The sequence below is a fragment of the Podarcis tiliguerta genome, assembly GCF_965153285.1.
Source record: "Podarcis tiliguerta genome assembly, chromosome: 4".
NCBI classification, from domain to species: Eukaryota; Metazoa; Chordata; class Lepidosauria; order Squamata; family Lacertidae; genus Podarcis; species Podarcis tiliguerta.
The window spans coordinates 27,031,042-27,049,631 of NC_139537.1; the positions used below are offsets into that span (position 1 = coordinate 27,031,042).

Sequence of the window (18,590 nt, forward strand, 5' to 3'; positions counted from 1 at the left end):
GGAACACTGTGGCCCAGAAAACTCATGGCACGTGGGCATCCCCCGCCAGCGCCGCGATCTCCTGCACGAGGCGCCGCGCGCTGCGCTCCACTTCGCCGCCTGCGTTAAGCTTCCCTTTGTTTCATTATTTTATCCCCAGGCGGCCACCGTAAGCGAGGAAGGCGGGGCCCAGATTCGATCGAACTGGCGGAAGTGAAAGAGCCGAGGCTGAAGACCAGAACGAGGAGCTCTTGCGCATGCTCGGTGACGTTTCACGGGGCGGTGGCGGCGCTTGAGTCGCCTATCGTGGGCGGGAGCGCGGCAGCGGAGCGCGCGCTTTTTATTTATTTTTTTTGCAATCCGGTTCTTTCTCTCCCCGCCCCCCGGATCGTGGCCATGAGTCTCTGGGTGGACAAGTACCGGCCGAACTCCCTCGGCAAAGTGGACTATCACCGGGATCAGGCAGCGCAGCTTCGCAACCTGGTGAGAGAGAGGGAGAGAGGCGGCTGGCGCTCTGCACATGCTCGGGTGCCCTTCTCTTTCTTATCTCTTCGGCGGCTTTTGGACACGCTGGTCCTCGGGTATTGGCGAGTTTTTGCTCTCCGCAGTAGCTTCAAAGACCCACCCCCCTTCTTTCCTGTTTTATTGGGTTATAGCAAGAGCCGGTGCTAGGCAGAGCTACCTATTTGCACCACCCTCCTCCTCCTCCTCCTCCTCCTCCTTCTTCTTCCTTCAATTTTCAAAAACAGATGTAGGAAAAAAATGAAAAGCACAAAACTTGAACTGCTAAATTTAATTTAAATTGCAAGACTAGGCAATGCGACAATATTTGGTTATCTTTCTCAAATGCCAAAGAAAGTGTTTCAGTACACAAATCCAGTGAATCTGTACGAAACTGTGCCCCTCAAAGGTCAGTACTGCACCCCTATGAAGTCTGTGCCCTAGGCAGTTGCCTAGTTGACCTACTGATAGCGCCAGGCTTGGTTCCAGCCAAAGAGCAGTCTTGGAATTGATTTCAGTCCTGCAGTACATGAAGTAATAAGAAAAAGAAAAGCATCTGAGCATGTGCAGTGAGCATATGTGCATGCCTGCTAACTGAGAATGCTCTCTATGTGGCTGATGCGTGAGCTCAAGTTAAGTCAGGCTCTTGGATACATTTGGAGGGGGCAAGCTGCGATGACAAAAATGCATTGTGTATGTCCTCAGGTGCATTTATTTCTCCTTGTTACCGCCTCACCTATCTAGGTACTGAACCCTGGTTTGGAAAAACAGCGTAGCTTCTCTCCCTCATGATGGTGCTCAACAGCAGATGCAAAGCAAAAATTCTGGTATTTGGGAGTACCAAATACCGTACCGTACAAGAACGGTTGGGGCATGAGCTTTCGTAGACCTGAACTGTTTTCATCATAAGCACAAAATATGTCAGTTGGCAAGAATATTTACACATGCAGGCATACATGTTTAGAGAAAAAACTCCAGTGTAAAATAGTAGGGCAGAAAGTCCATGAAATGCTAGAGATGCAGCCTGTGACCTTTTAATTCAAAGCTTGAATGGTAATCAAGTTTAGCGTTTGGCAGTAGGGCTAGAAAGACTTGTCTGCAGCCCTGGAGAGTGGCTGGCTCTCAGTATAGACCAGCCTTCCCCAGCCTGGTGACTTCCAGTCCAGATATTTTGGACCACAACTCCCATCGGTCCTCATCAGCATGACCCTGGTGGCTGGGGCTATTGGAAGGTGTAATCCAAAACATATGGAGTGGGGAGGCTGTTGTACACAGGATTGGATGGGCCAGTGGTATATCTCAGTATAAGGCAGCTTATACTGTCTGTCTCTGTTTGCAGCACCCGTAATTTGTGATAGTATCACACTTCCAAGACAGAGAACATGGCTACTAAGTAAATTGAACCCAGGGCAACATAAAATCCACTGCAAACTTAAGAATGCTCCAATTCCAGTGGACTTTAAGCAATGGTATGCCTTTGATTAAAAAGGGATGCGGGTGGCGCTGTGGGTTAAACCACAGAGCCTAGGGCTTGCCGATCAGAAGGTCGGCGGTTCGAATAATAATAATAAATTTTATTTATATCCCGCCCTCCCCAGCCTAAGCCGGGCTCAGGGTGGCTAACAACAATATCCCCGTGATGGGGTGAGCTCCAGTTGCTCGGTCCCTGCTCCTGCCAACCTAGCAGTTCGAAAGCATGCCAAAGTGCAAGTAGATAAATAAGTACCGCTCCGGCGGGAAGGTAAATGGCGTTTCCATGCACTGCTCTGGTTCACCAGAAGCGGCTTAGACATGCTGGCCACATGACCCAGAAGCTGTACGCCGGCTCCCTCGGCCAACAAAACGAGATGAGCGCTGCAACCCCAGAGTCAGCCACGACTGGACCTAACGGTCAGGGGTCCCTTTACCTTTACCTGTGCCTTTGATTGCACAAATAATTATTTTTGGGTTGCAGTGTGGGAGGGGGAAAGCGAACATCACAATGCCATTGTGTCTTGGTTTTGGAGTTTGGCTCCTGTGGTTTGATTTGAGCAAAAAGCTCAATCCTGGAACATGTAAAAAAAGAATGTTTTTTGGGGGTGGTGGTCTTTGTGTTATGTTTTCTCTTCAACACTCACCATCCATTAGGGATTTGGGAATAGGGCTTCTAGGTTAAAGAATACATATTAGACAGGCTCAAGTACCAAAGCATTAACTTTGGTGATCTCCTCCCAGAACTTTTTCTCTCTAACTCTAGCTGCTGCTGTTCATGTTTGGTGGCTTGTTTATGGAAAGATGATTTACCCCAGGGTAATTGTCTATGTATAAACTTAACATGAGCCAACAGTGTGACGCGGCAGCTAAAAAAGCCAATGCAATTCTGGGCTGCATCAATAGGAGTATAGCGTCTAGATCAAGGGAAGTTATAGTGCCACTGTATTCTGCTCTGGTCAGACCTCACCTGGAGTACTGTGTCCAGTTCTGGGCACCACAGTTCAAGAAGGACATTGACAAACTGGAACGTGTCCAGAGGAGGGCAACCAAAATGGTCAAAGGCCTGGAAACGATGCCTTATGAGGAACGGCTAAGGGAGCTGGGCATGTTTAGCCTGGAGAAGAGGAGGTTAAGGGGTGATATGATAGCCATGTTCAAATATATAAAAGGATGTCACATAGAGGAGGGAGAAAGGTTGTTTTCTGCTGCTCCAGAGAAGCGGACACGGAGCAATGGATCCAAACTACAAGAAAGAAGATTCCACCTAAACATTAGGAAGAACTTCCTGACAGTAAGAGCTGTTCGACAGTGGAATTTGCTGCCAAGGAGTGTGGTGGAGTCTCCTTCTTTGGAGGTCTTTAAGCAGAGGCTTGACAACCATATGTCAGGAGTGCTCTGATGGTGTTTCCTGCTTGGCAGGGGGTTGGACTCGATGACCCTTGTGGTCTCTTCCAACTCTATGATTCTATGATTCTATGATTCTATGATTAACTTGGTGCCACTGTAATACGTTGTTTGTCAGATCTGAAATGAAGTAGGAACACTTGGTGTACTCTTGACCACAAAATATGCAATTGCTCTGTTGCAAAAAGCGATTTTTTGGGGGTTAAAATAGTTCATCTGACACAGATTTCAAGGGTTGGCTCCTGTGATACAAGACAGGCCTGGTTCTGGAATGCAGTCAACCACAGATTAAATGGAGCTAGGCGCAGTGGCTAAAGTATGAAAGATGTACGTAAACCTGGCAGAATGAACCAGTGAATCCCAAAATATTCTTTTTTGGCATCCTATGATACTGGCAGTCTTGTATGATAGAGAGAACTCAGTTGAGTAGCTTGGGGCACTCAGGTCGTTCACATTCTAACCTGATCCATTAGGAAACTAGGAAACTACCCTGTATGGAATCAGATGGTTGTTTCATCTAGCCCATTATTTTCTACAATGGCTAGTGGCAGCAACAGCTCTCCAGGACTACCTGGCTAGAGATGTCAGAGAACTGAAACCTTTACTCTGCAGACCATTTTGTGCAAAAAACAAAGGGGGAAAAAGTGCTTTGCAACTGAATTCCAGTCCTTTAGCTTGCTTCAAAAGGTGGTGCGCTTTCTTTCATTTTCCACCCGAGGCTAGATTTTGACCTATTGGAGATGCTGTGATTGTGGATTTCCTTTAACAGCAGAAGGTTGAACCAGATTACCTTTGAGGTCCTTCCAGCTCTTTGATCCTAGTGCTCAATGCCCAAATAAGCCGGGGGGGGGGCAGCTGCCCCCCCATCAAGTAAAACAATAGAAATACTTAACTAACTGACCAATCATGTCGGTTCTGTCCCGCCCTAACGAAAGTCCTGCCCCCCCAACAAAAATCCTGGCTACACCCCTGGATAAGGGTGTCTATGGCTTGCAACAAAATTCTGCATTCGTTTATTAAAAATTGGGTTCTCAAAGTTATTTTTAAGTTTACTGTATGCCACTTTCTGACTATTTTTATTTTTATTCCATTTATATCCCACCTTTCCTCCAATGATCTCAAGGGGGCACACCTCCTTCTCTCCTTCTCTATATTATCTTCACAACAACCTTGTGAGGTAGGTTAGGCTGAGAGTTGAAGGCCTGCCCGAGATTCATGATTGAGTGGGGATTTGAACTCTGGTCTTCCTGGCCCTAGTTTGTTTTGGGATGTGTTCTCAAGCCACCTGACTCCTAGAAAACCTGATGCACCAAGGGCTTTTATCAGACTCACGCCATGCACGGTCACAGTTTCATGTCCTCTTGAACTCTCTATTTTGTGCTCATGTCTAAATCGATGGCCTTCCAAAGGAAAAGACAACATTGTGAAGGGCTGTAAAACTAGTGTGGGGAACGGTATACTAAAATATGTATCATTCTGTATGTTTATGATGCTGACCAAGCATGATGCTGACTGAGACATTACTGTAATTCAGTTTTACTGTATTCCATTTGACAGGTTCAGTGTGGCGACTTTCCTCATCTGTTAGTGTATGGGCCTTCAGGAGCTGGAAAAAAGACCAGAATCATGTGCCTGCTGAGAGAACTGTATGGCTCTGGAGTGGAGAAGCTGAGGATCGAACATCAGAGCATAACAGTAAGAATCTGCCCTAACTTCATCTTTACAAAATGAGATAAAGATGTTGACTGTCAACATAATGCAGGAAAAGCCAGCACATTTCAATGCATGCTAGTTTTTAATTTCCGACCTGGATGCAGGAGGGCAAACGTGCATAGACTATATTTGTCCCCTAGGCCTGAGGTTCCTCACTCCCTGATGTCCAAAGGGGTACACAGATCAGGGCAATCCAATATCTCCAGTTCTCCCCCTTTCGCTCCCAACTGCTGAGCACGTAAAGGGACCCCTGACCATTAGGTCCAGTCGTGGCCAACTCTGGGGTTGCGGCGCTCATCTCGCTTTACTGGCCGAGGGAGCTGGCGTACAGCTTCCGGGTCATGTGGCCAGCATGACTAAGCCACTTTTGGCGAACCAGAGCAGCGCACGGAAACGCCGTTTACCTTCCCGCCGGAGCGGTACCTATTTATCTACTTGCACTTGCTTTCGAACTGCTAGGTTGGCAGGAGCAGGGACCGAGCAACGGGAGCTCACTCCGTTGCAGGGATTCGAACCGCCAGCCTTCTGATCGGCAAGTCCTAGACTCAGTGGTTCAACCCACAGTGCCACCCGCGTCCCATGTTTACCTGAATGTATTTCCCAGCTTCCTTGCAATTGTGCACCCTGATAATGTGTGGGCTTGTACATGCGTCCAGGCAAACACACTTACAGGCCCCTTCAGACCTCCACCCTAAGTCTGCAAAGTTTGGAAGTGGAGAAGGCATGTCTATGGCTGTCTACACACTTTTGCCCTTTTGTGTCCAGGCTGGAAAAGGACCTACAGGCAGTTTAAGCACCATTTCCACAGTTGGTTAAATAACCAGTGGCTGTTTCCTCCTATTATGAATTAGCACTTGATTAGGCTGTAAACATTCTGTGCTGGAGGAATTCTTCCTGGCAAATCACTGCCAAGGATTTACCGGTACTATTATCTCCCTTCAGTTGTGTGATATTTGAAATGATTTAGTCGGGCACTTAGCTTACATTTCCTGCTGTCTCAGGCTGAAGCCTGCAGTTAGTGTCAAGAAACCAGTTCGTCTTTATTGTGGGCTTCACAGGCTAATTATTATTGCTTTCTCACATGCCACCAATAACTTGATAAGAAGTATTTGCAAAGTGATGTTTTCAACAAACATAATGAACTCTTTGCATAGTTAGCTGCTTGGGGAGTGAAAACAGCCCCTGGAAAATCTATTACTAAAGATTTTCTTTCTATCGATTCAAAAATCTTTTTTGGGAAAAGCTTGCATTTTAATCAGCAAATTGCAAAGCGAGTGGTTAGTAATCAGCAGAGTTCTTGGAGAAGACAGATATTTCCAAAGCATTGTGCAAACGGTCTCTGTTGCCATTTTTATTTCTTTTTAAATTAAATTTTCCTGCTTAAGTTAATAAGACATTATGGGAACATGTTGTGCCTGCAAACGTCTTAATGCTGGGGAGTTTTAAGTGGAACAGTTTTAAGTAGATAGTCTTTCAAAATATCAGCTTCCCTTCCTGTCAGATGCTTTCCTATCTGAGGGCCCTTTGGCATCTAGCTATGGGCGGAACTTGACAAATGTCTTTTTCATCATCTTCAAAATCCCTGCATATAAAGTAGTGGCATGTTATTAATATAAGCACAGAAAGAGATGTGAAGGTTAGCACTTTTAAACTAAAATAGGGCAGAGCAGACTGATGCTTCAGTGTCTGTATAGCTTCATTTTGTAGTTTGATCTGAACTAGATAAGGTCTATTTAATCACCGTGGGTAAAAGGTATACTTGAAAGCCTTACTGTACACGTGAAGTATGTTTTTAGAGAAGTAGAATGAAGTTCTTATCAATATTATTAGTTCCCAAAATCGGAAGCGACGCAAGTTCAATGTACAAGAAATTGGGAAATTGTAATCTTCTTACAGAGAATCTGGAAGTATAATGTAAAATCTCTATAGATACCCCAAATGACTTTGCCCAAGGACAGTTGGTCATGGAACTGACCAGAAGGGCAATGACCCTGGACGTAAGATATTTTTCCATGTATTGGATGAGGCTTTTTCACTCAAAAATCATGTCAAGAAAACACGGGTCGTCCAATACACAGATAGTGGCATTGGGGGTGGGGTGGGAGAAGTGGTGTGCCGCCAGCCAGCTCGTTGGCGGGAGCGCAAATTCCCCCGATGCTGCTGCGTGCAGCTGGCGCTCCCTGGATCGTTTCCCACGCAGTGGCATCAGAGGAGGTTGTGTTCCCGGGCGCAACTTCCCCTGATGCCGCTGCACGCGGGAAATGATCTAGAGCAGTGGTTCTCAACCTGTGGGTCCCCAGATGTTGTTGGACTACAACTCCCATCATCCCTGAGCTCTGGCCATGCTAGCTAGGGGTGATGGGAGTTGTAGTTCAACAACATCTGGGACCCACAGGTTGAGAAAGGCTGACCTAGAGAGTGTTTCCTGCCCACAGCTGTGTGTGGGGAGAGGCTCAACAACTTTGGGCCATCTCTCCTCATTTTCCTAAAATTGGGGGGGGTGTCTTAAAGAAGGGGGTGTCCTGCAGACGGGAAAATACGGTAAGTCCTGCCCAGGATCCGGTGTAAGAAGTGTTGGTGAAGCAGTTTGGAACAGTAACCATAGTGCTATTAAATGAAATATATGAGTAAATGAAGAATTGCGTAGAGAACCCAACATGGTTACATTTGACTTCAAAAGAGAGATCTTCCTCCAGATGAGGGGATTGGTAAGAAAGAAAGCTGAAAGACAAGGACAAAGGTGTCAAATATCCCCAAAATGCTTGTGAGTTGCTTAAAACCACAATATTAGAAGCTGAAGATCATGAACTGGTGGTGACTGATCAGGAACAAGTCCTTGGGGTCATAGTGTCTAACTTGATTGAGATGTCAACCCAATATACAGCAGCTGTGAAAAGAGCTGGAACGCCATGCTAGGGATCATTAAGAAAGGAAGGGAAAACAAACAATATCATAAGGCTGATATACAAATCTGTACAGTTCCGGTCACCTCAACTCCAAAAGGATATTGTAGAACTGTAACAGGTTTTAGAAAAGGGGGATGAAAATGATTCAGAGGGAGCAGCAACTTCCTGATGAGGAGATTTGGGGTGCTTTTTAGTTCAGAGAAAAGGCAAGCCAGAGGCAGCCTGATAGAATTGCATATCATGAACCCAGCTTTGGACAGCATGACAAGTCAGTTTCATGGCAGAGAAGGAGAAGGAACTTCTGAGTAGTGTGCTTGACCACGCTGCTCATTTGCATGAAACCTTAGTTTTAAACTATGATTCAAAGCGCCATGCGAACTGGGGCACATCCCATCCTTTCCAAGAGGTTAGCATTCTGCTTGAATTTGAGAGCTTTGAACCCAGGGTGTTACTCTTTTCCTTGCATGCCACTCCACCTGCCGCCATTTTCACGCTGAGTCTCTTTATCTCGTAGTTTCCCTGGTGCATTGCAGCCTGGGTGCCGTTAAGCCCTTCAAGTCCTTCAACTCAGTTCATGCTAAGCAGTTAGCAGTGGGTGGTTTTTGAAGCCTGTATTCATAACCCACTGATTTCAGCTAAGTCTTTCCGTCACTGATCTCTTTAAAATGCATTTTTTTCTTTAATAATCTTTCTTTTCAGGCGCCTTCTAAAAAGAAGATTGAAATTAGCACTATTGCCAGCAACTATCACCTTGAAGTTAACCCAAGGTATGTTTGCAGTAAGCTCACAAGATCCAGTAAGAGGCTGTGGGAATTTTGCAATTCTTATAATTTTCAGAGGAGTAAATTTTATAGCCCATTGCAGCAAAAACTACCGAGGTGCTAGAAGACCCTTGTTTTATTGTTGCAATTTTAAAGCTAGCTCCAGCTTTACTGTTAAAGAAACCAAAGTACAGTCGTAACGTGGATCCTGAATGCCTTGCGAATTGAACGTTTTGGCTCTTGAACGCCGGAAGTGAGTGCTCCGGTTTGCGAATGTTCTTTGGAACCTGAATGTCCAACGTAGCTTCTGATTGGCTGCACGAGCTTCCTGCAGCCAATCAGAAGCCACGCCTTGGTTTCCGAACCAACGGACTTTCGGAATGGATTCCTTCGACTTCCGAGGTATGGCTGTATATCTTTAAGGAATTGTTCGCATATGTGGCCCTCCAGCCCTCTCTGTCTGGCTCATGGGACCCTCCCCAGCCATGCACTGCACCCTCCTTGAGTATCATATTTTAATCTGAACTTATTTTCAGTGATGCAGGAAACAGTGACCGGGTGGTAATTCAGGAATTACTGAAGACATTAGCTCAGTCACAGCAACTTGAGACAAGCACCCAGCGAGATTTTAAAGGTCTGTAAATGAGCAATAACCTTGAAGAAAAATATCTTGCAGTACTTTGCACAAGATCAGCCGTGTACTTGAATATTGTAAATTCTTTATATTCTCCAGCTCTTTTTGTCTTCTGTCACTTTTAGAGATACAAAATTTCCAGAAATATTAGTAGTTCCCCAACAGAAATGCATGTATTTCAGAAATGAGGGGGGGAAATTGAAATACTTGTGTTCTAGATAATAGTATATATAACTCCAGTTTATTTCTGTAATTGTAATAATTGTCCAAAAGATCCATAGCTGTTGATGTTTGAATTTTTGCTCTGAGCTTCATGGTATTTAGAAAGTGGGAGGTTTGTATGTGTTAGAAGGTGTCTAGACTCTTCTCACCTATTGATTCTTCTGTGACTTTGTATTCTCAAAATACTGTATAGTTCCCTTCACTTAGGAACCTAGGAAGCTGCCTTATACCCAGTGAGATCCTTGGTCCATCTAGCTCCATATTGTCTGCACTGACTGGCAGGGGCTCTCCAGGGTTTCAGACAGGCAGTCTTTTGCAGCCCTACTTGCAAATGTCTCAAAGGGGACCTTCTGCATGCAGCGTAGAATGGTCTATTGTTGAGCCTGATCTGGCAGATAGAATCAGAGGCAGATAATCTGTTTACATGAGGGCGATATTGCAGTAGCAATATGCTTGGCAGACTTAACAAGCTACATGAGAGACTCTTGGTTTTGCAACATTTGAAACTCCCCACGCCCCTGTAGAGCAGGCATTGGCAAACTCCGGCCCTCCAGATGTTTGGACTACAATTCCCATCATCCCTGACCACTGGTTCTGTTAGCTAGGGATCATGGGAATTGTAGTCCCAAAAAACATCTAGTGGGCCGGAGTTTGCCAATGCCTGCTGTAGAGCATCAGCTCTTAAGCTTATTGCAGCCAAATGCAATCTTCAGTTTACAGTGTTGATTCTTTTAATAGCAATGGTATCATCATTACTACCTGTAAAGGTTGGCTCTCTGGCCTCTGAATCCAGTGATCTGAATTGTGTAACTAAGAACAAGCGCTTGACATAGCTTCTTCTTTTTTCTGCCTCCCTCCCAAGTCCCTTTCCTTGTGTGTCCTGTCGTTTAGATTGTAAGCCTGAGGGCAAGGACTCTTTATTTCTGATCTTTGTAAGCTGCTCTGGGAGCCTTTTCAGCTGAAGAGCTGGGTAAAAAATGCTTTAAACAAATACCTTTTGAACCTTGGATATAAAAGATTTGCAGCAGTGTGCATTGGCTCTGTAACAATATTCATTCATCGGCTTCAGCTGATCATCAGTTTTCTTTGGCTGAACTAAGCTGGCTTTTTAGTCATTATTATTGGTGGGAAGTGGCAACGTAGTGTTGCTTTTTTATTTTTATTTTTTTGCAAAAGTAGCACCAGCTCAAGCCAGTTCCTGACTTGTCACACTCACTCATACAGAACAATAAGGAAGACATTTCATTGTACTGCGATGTCATGCATATGTAAATACTTCCTAATCACATGGACGAGGTTGAATGCAGAGTCTCTCTCTCTCTGTGCCCCCGCCCCCCCCCCACCGCTGCTATGTAGTACCTTCCTTCCTGGTAAAGTGCTTCTCTCGTGGGAAAGACCCATGTGAACATAGGAAGCTGCCATATAAGCAAGTCATACATATTGTTGGAATACAACTCCCATCAGTCCCAGCCAGCTAAGTGGTCACAGATGATGGGCGTGTTGTCCAACAACACTTGAGAATACTAGGATGGTCCACACCGACTTGCAGTCGTTCTCCAGAGTTTTAAACAGGTTCTTTTCTTAGCCTTGCCTGGAGATGCTGGAAATGGTAAGCGGAAGATCCCGGGTTCAAAGCAAGGACAGAGGCATCCCAGTTGCAAGAACCCCTCTTCCACGCTGTCAGGGCTAAGCCGGCCATTCCCTGGCTGTTTCAGGTGATGTGTCTTTCCCAGACTTATGGTTAGAATATTTACACAAACTGCCATCAGCGCAGGATTGCACCGTGGGGACGCACCTCCCGGGAACTTCAGTGGAAAAGGCACAAGTGGGAAGGTTTTATCTAATCCTGTCCCATTGTATCAGCGGAAGCGAAAAGCCAAGTTAAGATAGACTCTGTGAGAGCATGATAAAGGGTGGCTTTTGTTTTGTTTTTCAGTGGTGCTGTTGACTGAAGTGGACAAGCTTACAAAAGATGCCCAGCATGCCTTGCGCCGAACCATGGAGAAGTATATGGCTACCTGCAGATTAATTCTGTGTTGCAATTCTACATCGAAAGTCATTGCACCTATCCGGAGCAGGTGCCTTGCAGTGCGAGTGCCTGCGCCCAGCATTGAAGATGTAGGTTCAAGGCAGCCCCTCAGTGCACTTGCATTTTACTCTGTGTAATGTTGGCTGCAACAAGTTTAAATACCTGATTTGGGATTCCTTGTTCTTTATTTTCCCCTGACTCTGTCTGCCTAGTTAATCCTGTTTCTGTGTGCATGGAACACTTCCGAATTAGGTTCCCCTTTACAGTACTTTGCATGACTGCGGTTTTCTGCAGTTGCTAATCCTTGTTTTTCTGCGGTTGCTAATCCTTGTTTAGCAAGGATTGGAATGGGGCGGAAGTGTGTGTGGACTAAGAAATAGCTGGACACCTAATGGTAGGTAATAAGTCATGGGAGGGAGATAAAGAACTGTTGGAGGTCTTTGAAACGCCTTCACTTTGCCACCAGTGCTTAGTTCCAAGCGTTCTCTAGTCCACAGTTCTCCAAGCATTTCTCTGAAATTAGAAAATACCAAAGATCAGCCACTTAGAATTTGTTAAGTAGTTGCCAAAGGCACTTTATCAACATATCTGTGTATTTCTTACAACCCTGTGAGGTCGGCTAGTAGTATGTCTGTCTCACTCCTACTGTAAAGAATACAGGGAGCAACTGCTGGTGTGCTTTGTCCCTGGCTCAAGGAGCAGCAGGAAGGAATTTATTCCTTCATGGAGGAATGCGCTTGGGAAGGCATCGCTTTGCTCTTACCTGGTACCCAGGAGGGCTGGCAAATGAGGCTTGTGGCAAGGAAGAGGTGGCTCAGAAGGTGGGCGCAGGTCACCTGCAAGCATTATTTGTAAAACTGGCTCCTTTATGCCTTCATGTATCCTCTTATAATATAGGGACTTCCCCCGTAGCTGGCTGCTGCAGCAATTTTGACTAGAGCGGAGATACTTGGAATTTTGGGAAAGTGAGGTACCATGCAAAACTGTTAACTGCCCTGTTGAATCTCTAGATCTGCAACGTATTGTCCGTTGTGTGTAAGAAGGAGGGTCTGGTTCTTCCTAGAGAACTTGCTCAGAGGATTGCAGAGAAGTCCGGCCGAAATCTCCGAAAGGCCCTTCTGATGTGTGAGGCGTGCCGGGTGCAACAGTAAGTCCAGAAGAATGGGTGAATACAGGAGGGAGTTTTGGTTACAAAAGGGCTGTTTGTTTGTTTGTTTTGTATTTAAGCAAGTCATCGCTGTTGGTTGCACAGGTATCCTTTCACTCCAGACCAAGACATTTCTGAGACGGACTGGGAGGTATATCTGAGAGAGACGGCAAACGCCATTGTTGGTCAGCAGACCCCGCAGAGGTAGGTCAGTGTGGTGGGGGACAATGCCTAGCTGTAAAATGGATGGTGCTTGTAAGTTGTCTGATATTAAAATGCAGCGTAGCAGTTTAATACTATGTGTGCTAGAATGTCTAGACAGAGTGCATTTCCAGGAACTTGATAAAAACCCGGTAGGAGTTGATTGAAGTAAATTTCAGGCTGATGAGGTTAGCCTTGGTCATTAAGGTATTAAGCATGCTTTTATATCATTGTGTAAATGTTTGGAGAAAAAGATTTCTGAAAGCGGATAGTTAACTGCATGCAGGAATCCTGAAACTGCTGCACAGCCTCGCAGCCAAAAGCATGTGCATGGTATGAAGAAGATCCCAGGTTCACTTCCAGTTAAAAGAAGCAGGTAGCTGGTGATGGAAAACACTGTTCTCTTCCTGAGACCCTGGAGAACCACGGCCAATCATAATACACAAAACTGGGCTTAGATGGGCAAGTGGTCTCACCTGGTCTAAAGTGGCAACCTGTTTTCCTAAACAAATACCATATTTTTTGCCCTATAGGACGCACTTTTCCCCCTCCAAAAATGAAGGGGAAATGTGTGTGCTCACCGACCCCTCTTGCTCTCCAGGCTTAAGTAGAGCCCCACCGCCAGCCCCACAAGCTCGGGGGACAGCTTCCCGCCCCAGCCCTGCGCCTGGGGGGGGGAATAATTTTTTTTCTTTATTCCCCCCCCCCAAAAAAAACAACCTAGGTGCGTCCTATGGGCCGGTGCGCGTTATGGGGCGAAAAATACGGTATATCTGTTGCAGGCAGTAACATACAGTATTCTGCCTCCGGGGCACCTCACGCTATGAGACAATTATATATTAAAATCCCAGTTTCTGATGCAGTTCCTTCACAGAAATTCTTGTTGTTTTGGAGCAGATCACAGTAGCTACTAGCCACGATGGCTATGGTCTCAGTGTTTGAAATTAGCCAGGCACATTTTGCACCCGCAACCAAGCGAAGATGCCTGGGCGACAGGATGGTGCCTGGCAGCTCTGCCATATGGAGATGCTCGCTTGTAGAATTCTATCAGTTAAATTTTATCTGCACAATCAGACTGAATTTCAGGAACCAAATTGCTTTTTCTTGAGCAGGGGCAGGGAGCAACGTTACAGTTCATTGTCATAGCTTTTCTTCACCTTATCCCACCCCACTGCCCTGCTCACAGTATATTCCTACGTTATGAATGGTCCGTGTCGCCATAACTCACTGGGAAGTCAAGTTCCCGTTAGCAGCCATCTTTGATATTCTAAAAACAGCTGCAGTGAAGCAGGCTGCTGTAAAACAAACTTGCTTGCTCAGTGCAATGAAGCATTTCCAGCTGGATCGGATGAGAGCATCTTTGTTTATTTGTTTGTGCTGTAAAACTTTTTCTTTTCAGCCAATGAAGTGCTCTGGTGTTGGCACTCGTTCGTCGCTGCCCTCTTTACAGCTGCCAGCCATTTGTCTAGCTTTAGATATACTGCATTGGCAGAAACAAAATGACATCCTGTCATGGTGAATTTGGAGCACTGAATCCTTCCTTGCTGTGAACGGATGATACCGTTAGTCATGTGTTCTGCTGCTGATCTCATTAAAACTCTTAAGAGATACGGCAGCGTGTGAAGTGGGCCACGTTTGCACCATACATTTAAAGCCACTATTTATATGGCTTCTTGGGAACTGTAGTTCATTAAGGATGCTGAGAGTTGTTAGGAGACCTCTGTTCCCCTCACAGAGCTACAGTTTCTTGGAAACCCCTGGAAAGAGGGATTGATTGTTAAACTGCTCTGCTGAACTCCCAGGATTCTTTGGGGAAAGCCATGACCTTTCAAGGGCATAATAGTTCTTTAAATGTGTGGTGCAGATATATGAATGCTTTCAACTCAGATTCCCCTCTGTGTGGTCCTTTTTGATGTGAGCTATTTTTTACTTGTTGCTTTAGGCGTAGAAAAAGAGGTGGCTGCCTACAATTCCATGATTGCTCTTCACAATTATTTTTTTTTAAAACCTGTGTGCCCTCTTACCTACCATCTTACAGCAAGCAGCCTAATTTTAGAACACATCCTGCATCTCTGGACAATAGCAGCTCTGTGGTTGTGAAATAAGTGTTCGTGCTTCATAGTGGTGGACTCCCTATTAGCTCGGTCCCAGGCTAGCATTTGCTGAAATGGAGGAGCAGGGCCTTTGAAGCTGCCTATAAGAGACTTAGGGATGCGGGTGGTGCTGTGGTCTAAACCACTGCGCCTTGGGCTTGCCAATCGGAAGGTCAGCGGTTCGAATCCCCGCAGCGGGGTGAGCTCCCATTGCTCGGTCCCTGCTCCTGCCAACCTAGCAGTTCGAAAGCACATCAAAGTACAAGTAGATAAATAGGTACCGCTCCGGCGGGAAGGTAAACGGCGTTTCTTTGCACTGCTCTAGTTTCGCCAGAAGTGGCTTAGTCATGCTAGCCACATGACCCGGAAAAACTGCGGACAAATGTCGGCTCCCTCGGCCAGTAAAGTGAGATGAGCGCCGCAATCCCAGCATTATCGCGACTGGACTTTACTGTCAGGGGTCCTTTACCTTTTTATAAGAGACTATTGGGGTTGAATGACGCAGGTGCCAGTAAAATCCAGGGCCAGGAGGAAGTTGTTTTTAATTCCAAGGTACCTGCCTCATCATTTCTTTTCAACACTCAGGATTTTAAAAGGTGCAAGAGACATTGACAACTGTCACGTTAACTACAGAACTGCTGCCAACTGTTGTGGCTTGTAGATGGTTTCCTGTCATTTCAAGCATCCCAACAAGCATTTTGAGACTTCCTTGTGTTGGACCATGACATGCTAGAGAAGTTTGTCGCTGTTGTAAGCCTTGTTTAGAAATTGCAGAGCACTGACTATGCTGCTGTTAACAAGCTGTTCCACTTGGAAAACGCGGCTCAGGAGACTAGTGCTGCAGGATTGCTTGCTAGCTTTGGCAGTTTGCCAGCTTTAGGCTTTCAGATTCAGGCGATTATTCAGGGTGATCAAAACAATTATACCAGGTATCTCACAATTAGGTAAGCTCAAAATTTCTCTTATAGTGTCCTCCAAATGTAAGAGGAAAAACTTGCTTTGCTACTGGAAATGTTGGCATACTTAATTAAATCACTTGGCGTTCCAGTGAATTGGCATACGAAGCATAATACAAATAATATATTTCTCTCAAATATATTAAATATCTTTCAAATATCTTTTTCTACAAGGCTGCCTTTCACTGGGCAACCTAAAATTGCCTTTGTGTCTCCACAAGAACACTTCAAGGTAGGGTTAGACATGGGGTTATATTAACAAACGCCACCACATTAGTGCTTTTAAATAAATGAAACAAAGTTAAAAGTTGAGTAAAAAGATGAAGGCAGTTCTTAGGAAAAAAATTAAGCACAAGGGAAGTTAACATGCACAGAAAAGCATTCCACCCAATGGAGCAAAAAGTGTATGTTAAATATAGTCCAGCTCTCCCTTCCTAGACATAGTCCCTTAACACTATTGACTGATGTCCAGTTTCCCAAATTTTAAAAGCTCCAGTTCCTTTGTCTGCTGAGATCATGCCTTTATCTGCTCCTGCATTCTTCTGAGTCTCTAAATATACCCTCTGGCTACATGACTCTTACGCTTCCCGAGCCACAAAAACTCAAGGAGCACGAAGATCTTCTCTTCATTCCCAACTACAGAGATGTTCCCCTCATCTGCAGGCTTAACAAGTTTAACCCCACAATGCTACATGCAATATTAGTATATATATATTTACAAATAAACAGCGTTTCCGTGTGCTCTGGCACTCGTCACTGGTGCAGTGAAAAGGAGCCTTGGAATCCAGCAGAGCCAAGGCTTCCTCTGCCAGACACCCAGAACACCCTTCTTCAGGGCCTACGGCTGGTAGATCTATGCCCACAGAGCTTTAAGTGGGCATAGTCCGTTGTCCCTCACCAACAAAGTTTTTCTTTGCCAGTAGAAATGCACCCCGATCCATCCCTAACCCCGTCCAGCCTGGAGTTCTTGGGGCTATGTGCATCCATGATTTAAAAAGCAAAAACAAATTGAGCTTGAATGTTTTGAGAACTGAATTTTCTGACTTGGTAATTTGACTGAGATTGTCATAGCTGAATGAATATATATATGAATGAATGAATGAATGAGTGAATGAATGAATGAATAAGACTTAAAAGCCAGTTACTAAACCTTAAAACTTTGCATTACAGTGAGTTAAAACCAAGCATTAGCTTTCCAATGATTTTATTCCAACAGGCTCCTGGAAGTTCGTGGGCGACTCTATGAACTCTTAACCCATTGCATTCCTCCAGAGATTATAATAAAGGTAACTGATGTTGTGATTATTAATTGGTTTAGTAACAGAGACTAGGGTTAAATGGAAGCTTGGGATGCACATGTTAATCATTTTTATTTTTCACCATTCATAGTGCAGCCTGGATAGCTCAGTTGGTTAAGAGCGTGGTGCTGATGACACCAAGGTTGCAAGTTTGATCCCTTCATATTCCTGCATTGCAAGGGGTTGGGCTAGATGATCATCAGGGTCTCTTCCAACTCTACAGTTCTCTGATTCAATGATAGTGCTCTGCATCTTGTAATTCCATTCCTAATTCCTGGGGCATCTGGGACCAGGTATATATTGCATATCTCTGTAAATGTGATATTAATAGTTCTGTTATTTGTATGACAATGTTCCCCCTCCTACCAAATCGGAGATTATCATTTGAATGGCTTGATTCTCGCAGGGTAACTTTCTGGATTGTTGAGTGCCCATGGTACCCATAACATTCTAGGGCGTAGAGCCTTCAATTCTCTCACTGTTGGCTATTGCTCGTTTTAGGGCCTTCTGACTGAACTTCTGAACAACTGTGATGGACAACTGAAAGGAGAGGTTGCACAGATGGCAGCTTTCTATGAGCACCGGCTGCAGCTGGGCAGCAAGGCCATTTATCACCTGGAAGCATTTGTGGCTAAGTTTATGGCCATCTATAAGAAGTTTATGGAAGACGGACTAGAAGCCATGATGTTCTGAGAGCCCTCATGTTTTTTGGGATGCTGACAAGTTCTGTCGAGAAAGCTGTACAAACCACAGGTCACCGGTACATTTCTGTGTTGGACAATAAAATACTAAGTGCTGAATTTGAGGTGTTCTGAAATGGTTCCATGTGGCCTTTTATGTCCAAACTGTTTTAGGAAACAAGAAGTCACATACTTGACAGCAGGGAAGTGCCAGGATCCCGGAATGCTTTTGCCTCAAGAGATAGTCCTAATTACAGTGGTACCTTGGGTTACATACGCTTCAGGTTACAGACTCCGCTTACCCAGAAATAATACCTCAGGTTAAGAACTCTGTTTCAGGATGAGAACAGAAATCATGCTCCGGCGGTGCAGCAGCAGCGAGAGGCCCCATTAGCTAAAGTGGTACCTCAGGTTAAGAACAGTTTCAGGTTAAGAATGGACCTCCGGAACGAATTAAGTACTTAACCTGAGGTACCACTGTACTTTGGGTCTGGAACATGATTGTGAACCTTAATCTTGGGAATTTTCAAATGTGCCATCTTGAATAGGTTTCATGATGGTGGGAGATGGAGAAATCTGTTGCAGCTTTAAAG

At 45.1% G+C, this 18,590-nt stretch overlaps 1 protein-coding gene across 1 annotated transcript; it reads left to right on the forward strand.

The window, feature by feature from the left end:
- Positions 1-239: 239 nt before the first annotated feature.
- RFC3 (replication factor C subunit 3) lies at positions 240-18,117 on the forward strand. Its single transcript, XM_083437183.1, has 9 exons — positions 240-462; positions 4,915-5,052; positions 8,676-8,743; positions 9,274-9,371; positions 11,530-11,711; positions 12,633-12,769; positions 12,875-12,973; positions 17,236-17,305; positions 17,819-18,117. The coding sequence occupies exons 1-9, from the start codon at positions 376-378 to the stop codon at positions 18,008-18,010; spliced, it is 1,071 nt and encodes a 356-aa protein (XP_083293309.1). The 5' UTR covers positions 240-375; the 3' UTR covers positions 18,011-18,117.
- The last annotated feature ends 473 nt before the right edge of the window (positions 18,118-18,590 follow it).

What these genes read in the sequence shown, in the direction of transcription:
- RFC3 (XM_083437183.1), top strand. Translation starts at nt 376, where the DNA reads ATGAGTCTCTGGGTGGACAAGTACCGGCCGAACTCCCTCGGCAAAGTG. An exon ending in GAGGCGTGCCGGGTGCAACA is followed by an intron (nt 12,770 to 12,874) that starts GTAAGTCCAGAA and finishes TTGGTTGCACAG; the next exon opens with GTATCCTTTCACTCCAGACC. An exon ending in CTCCAGAGATTATAATAAAG is followed by an intron (nt 17,306 to 17,818) that starts GTAACTGATGTT and finishes TGCTCGTTTTAG; the next exon opens with GGCCTTCTGACTGAACTTCT.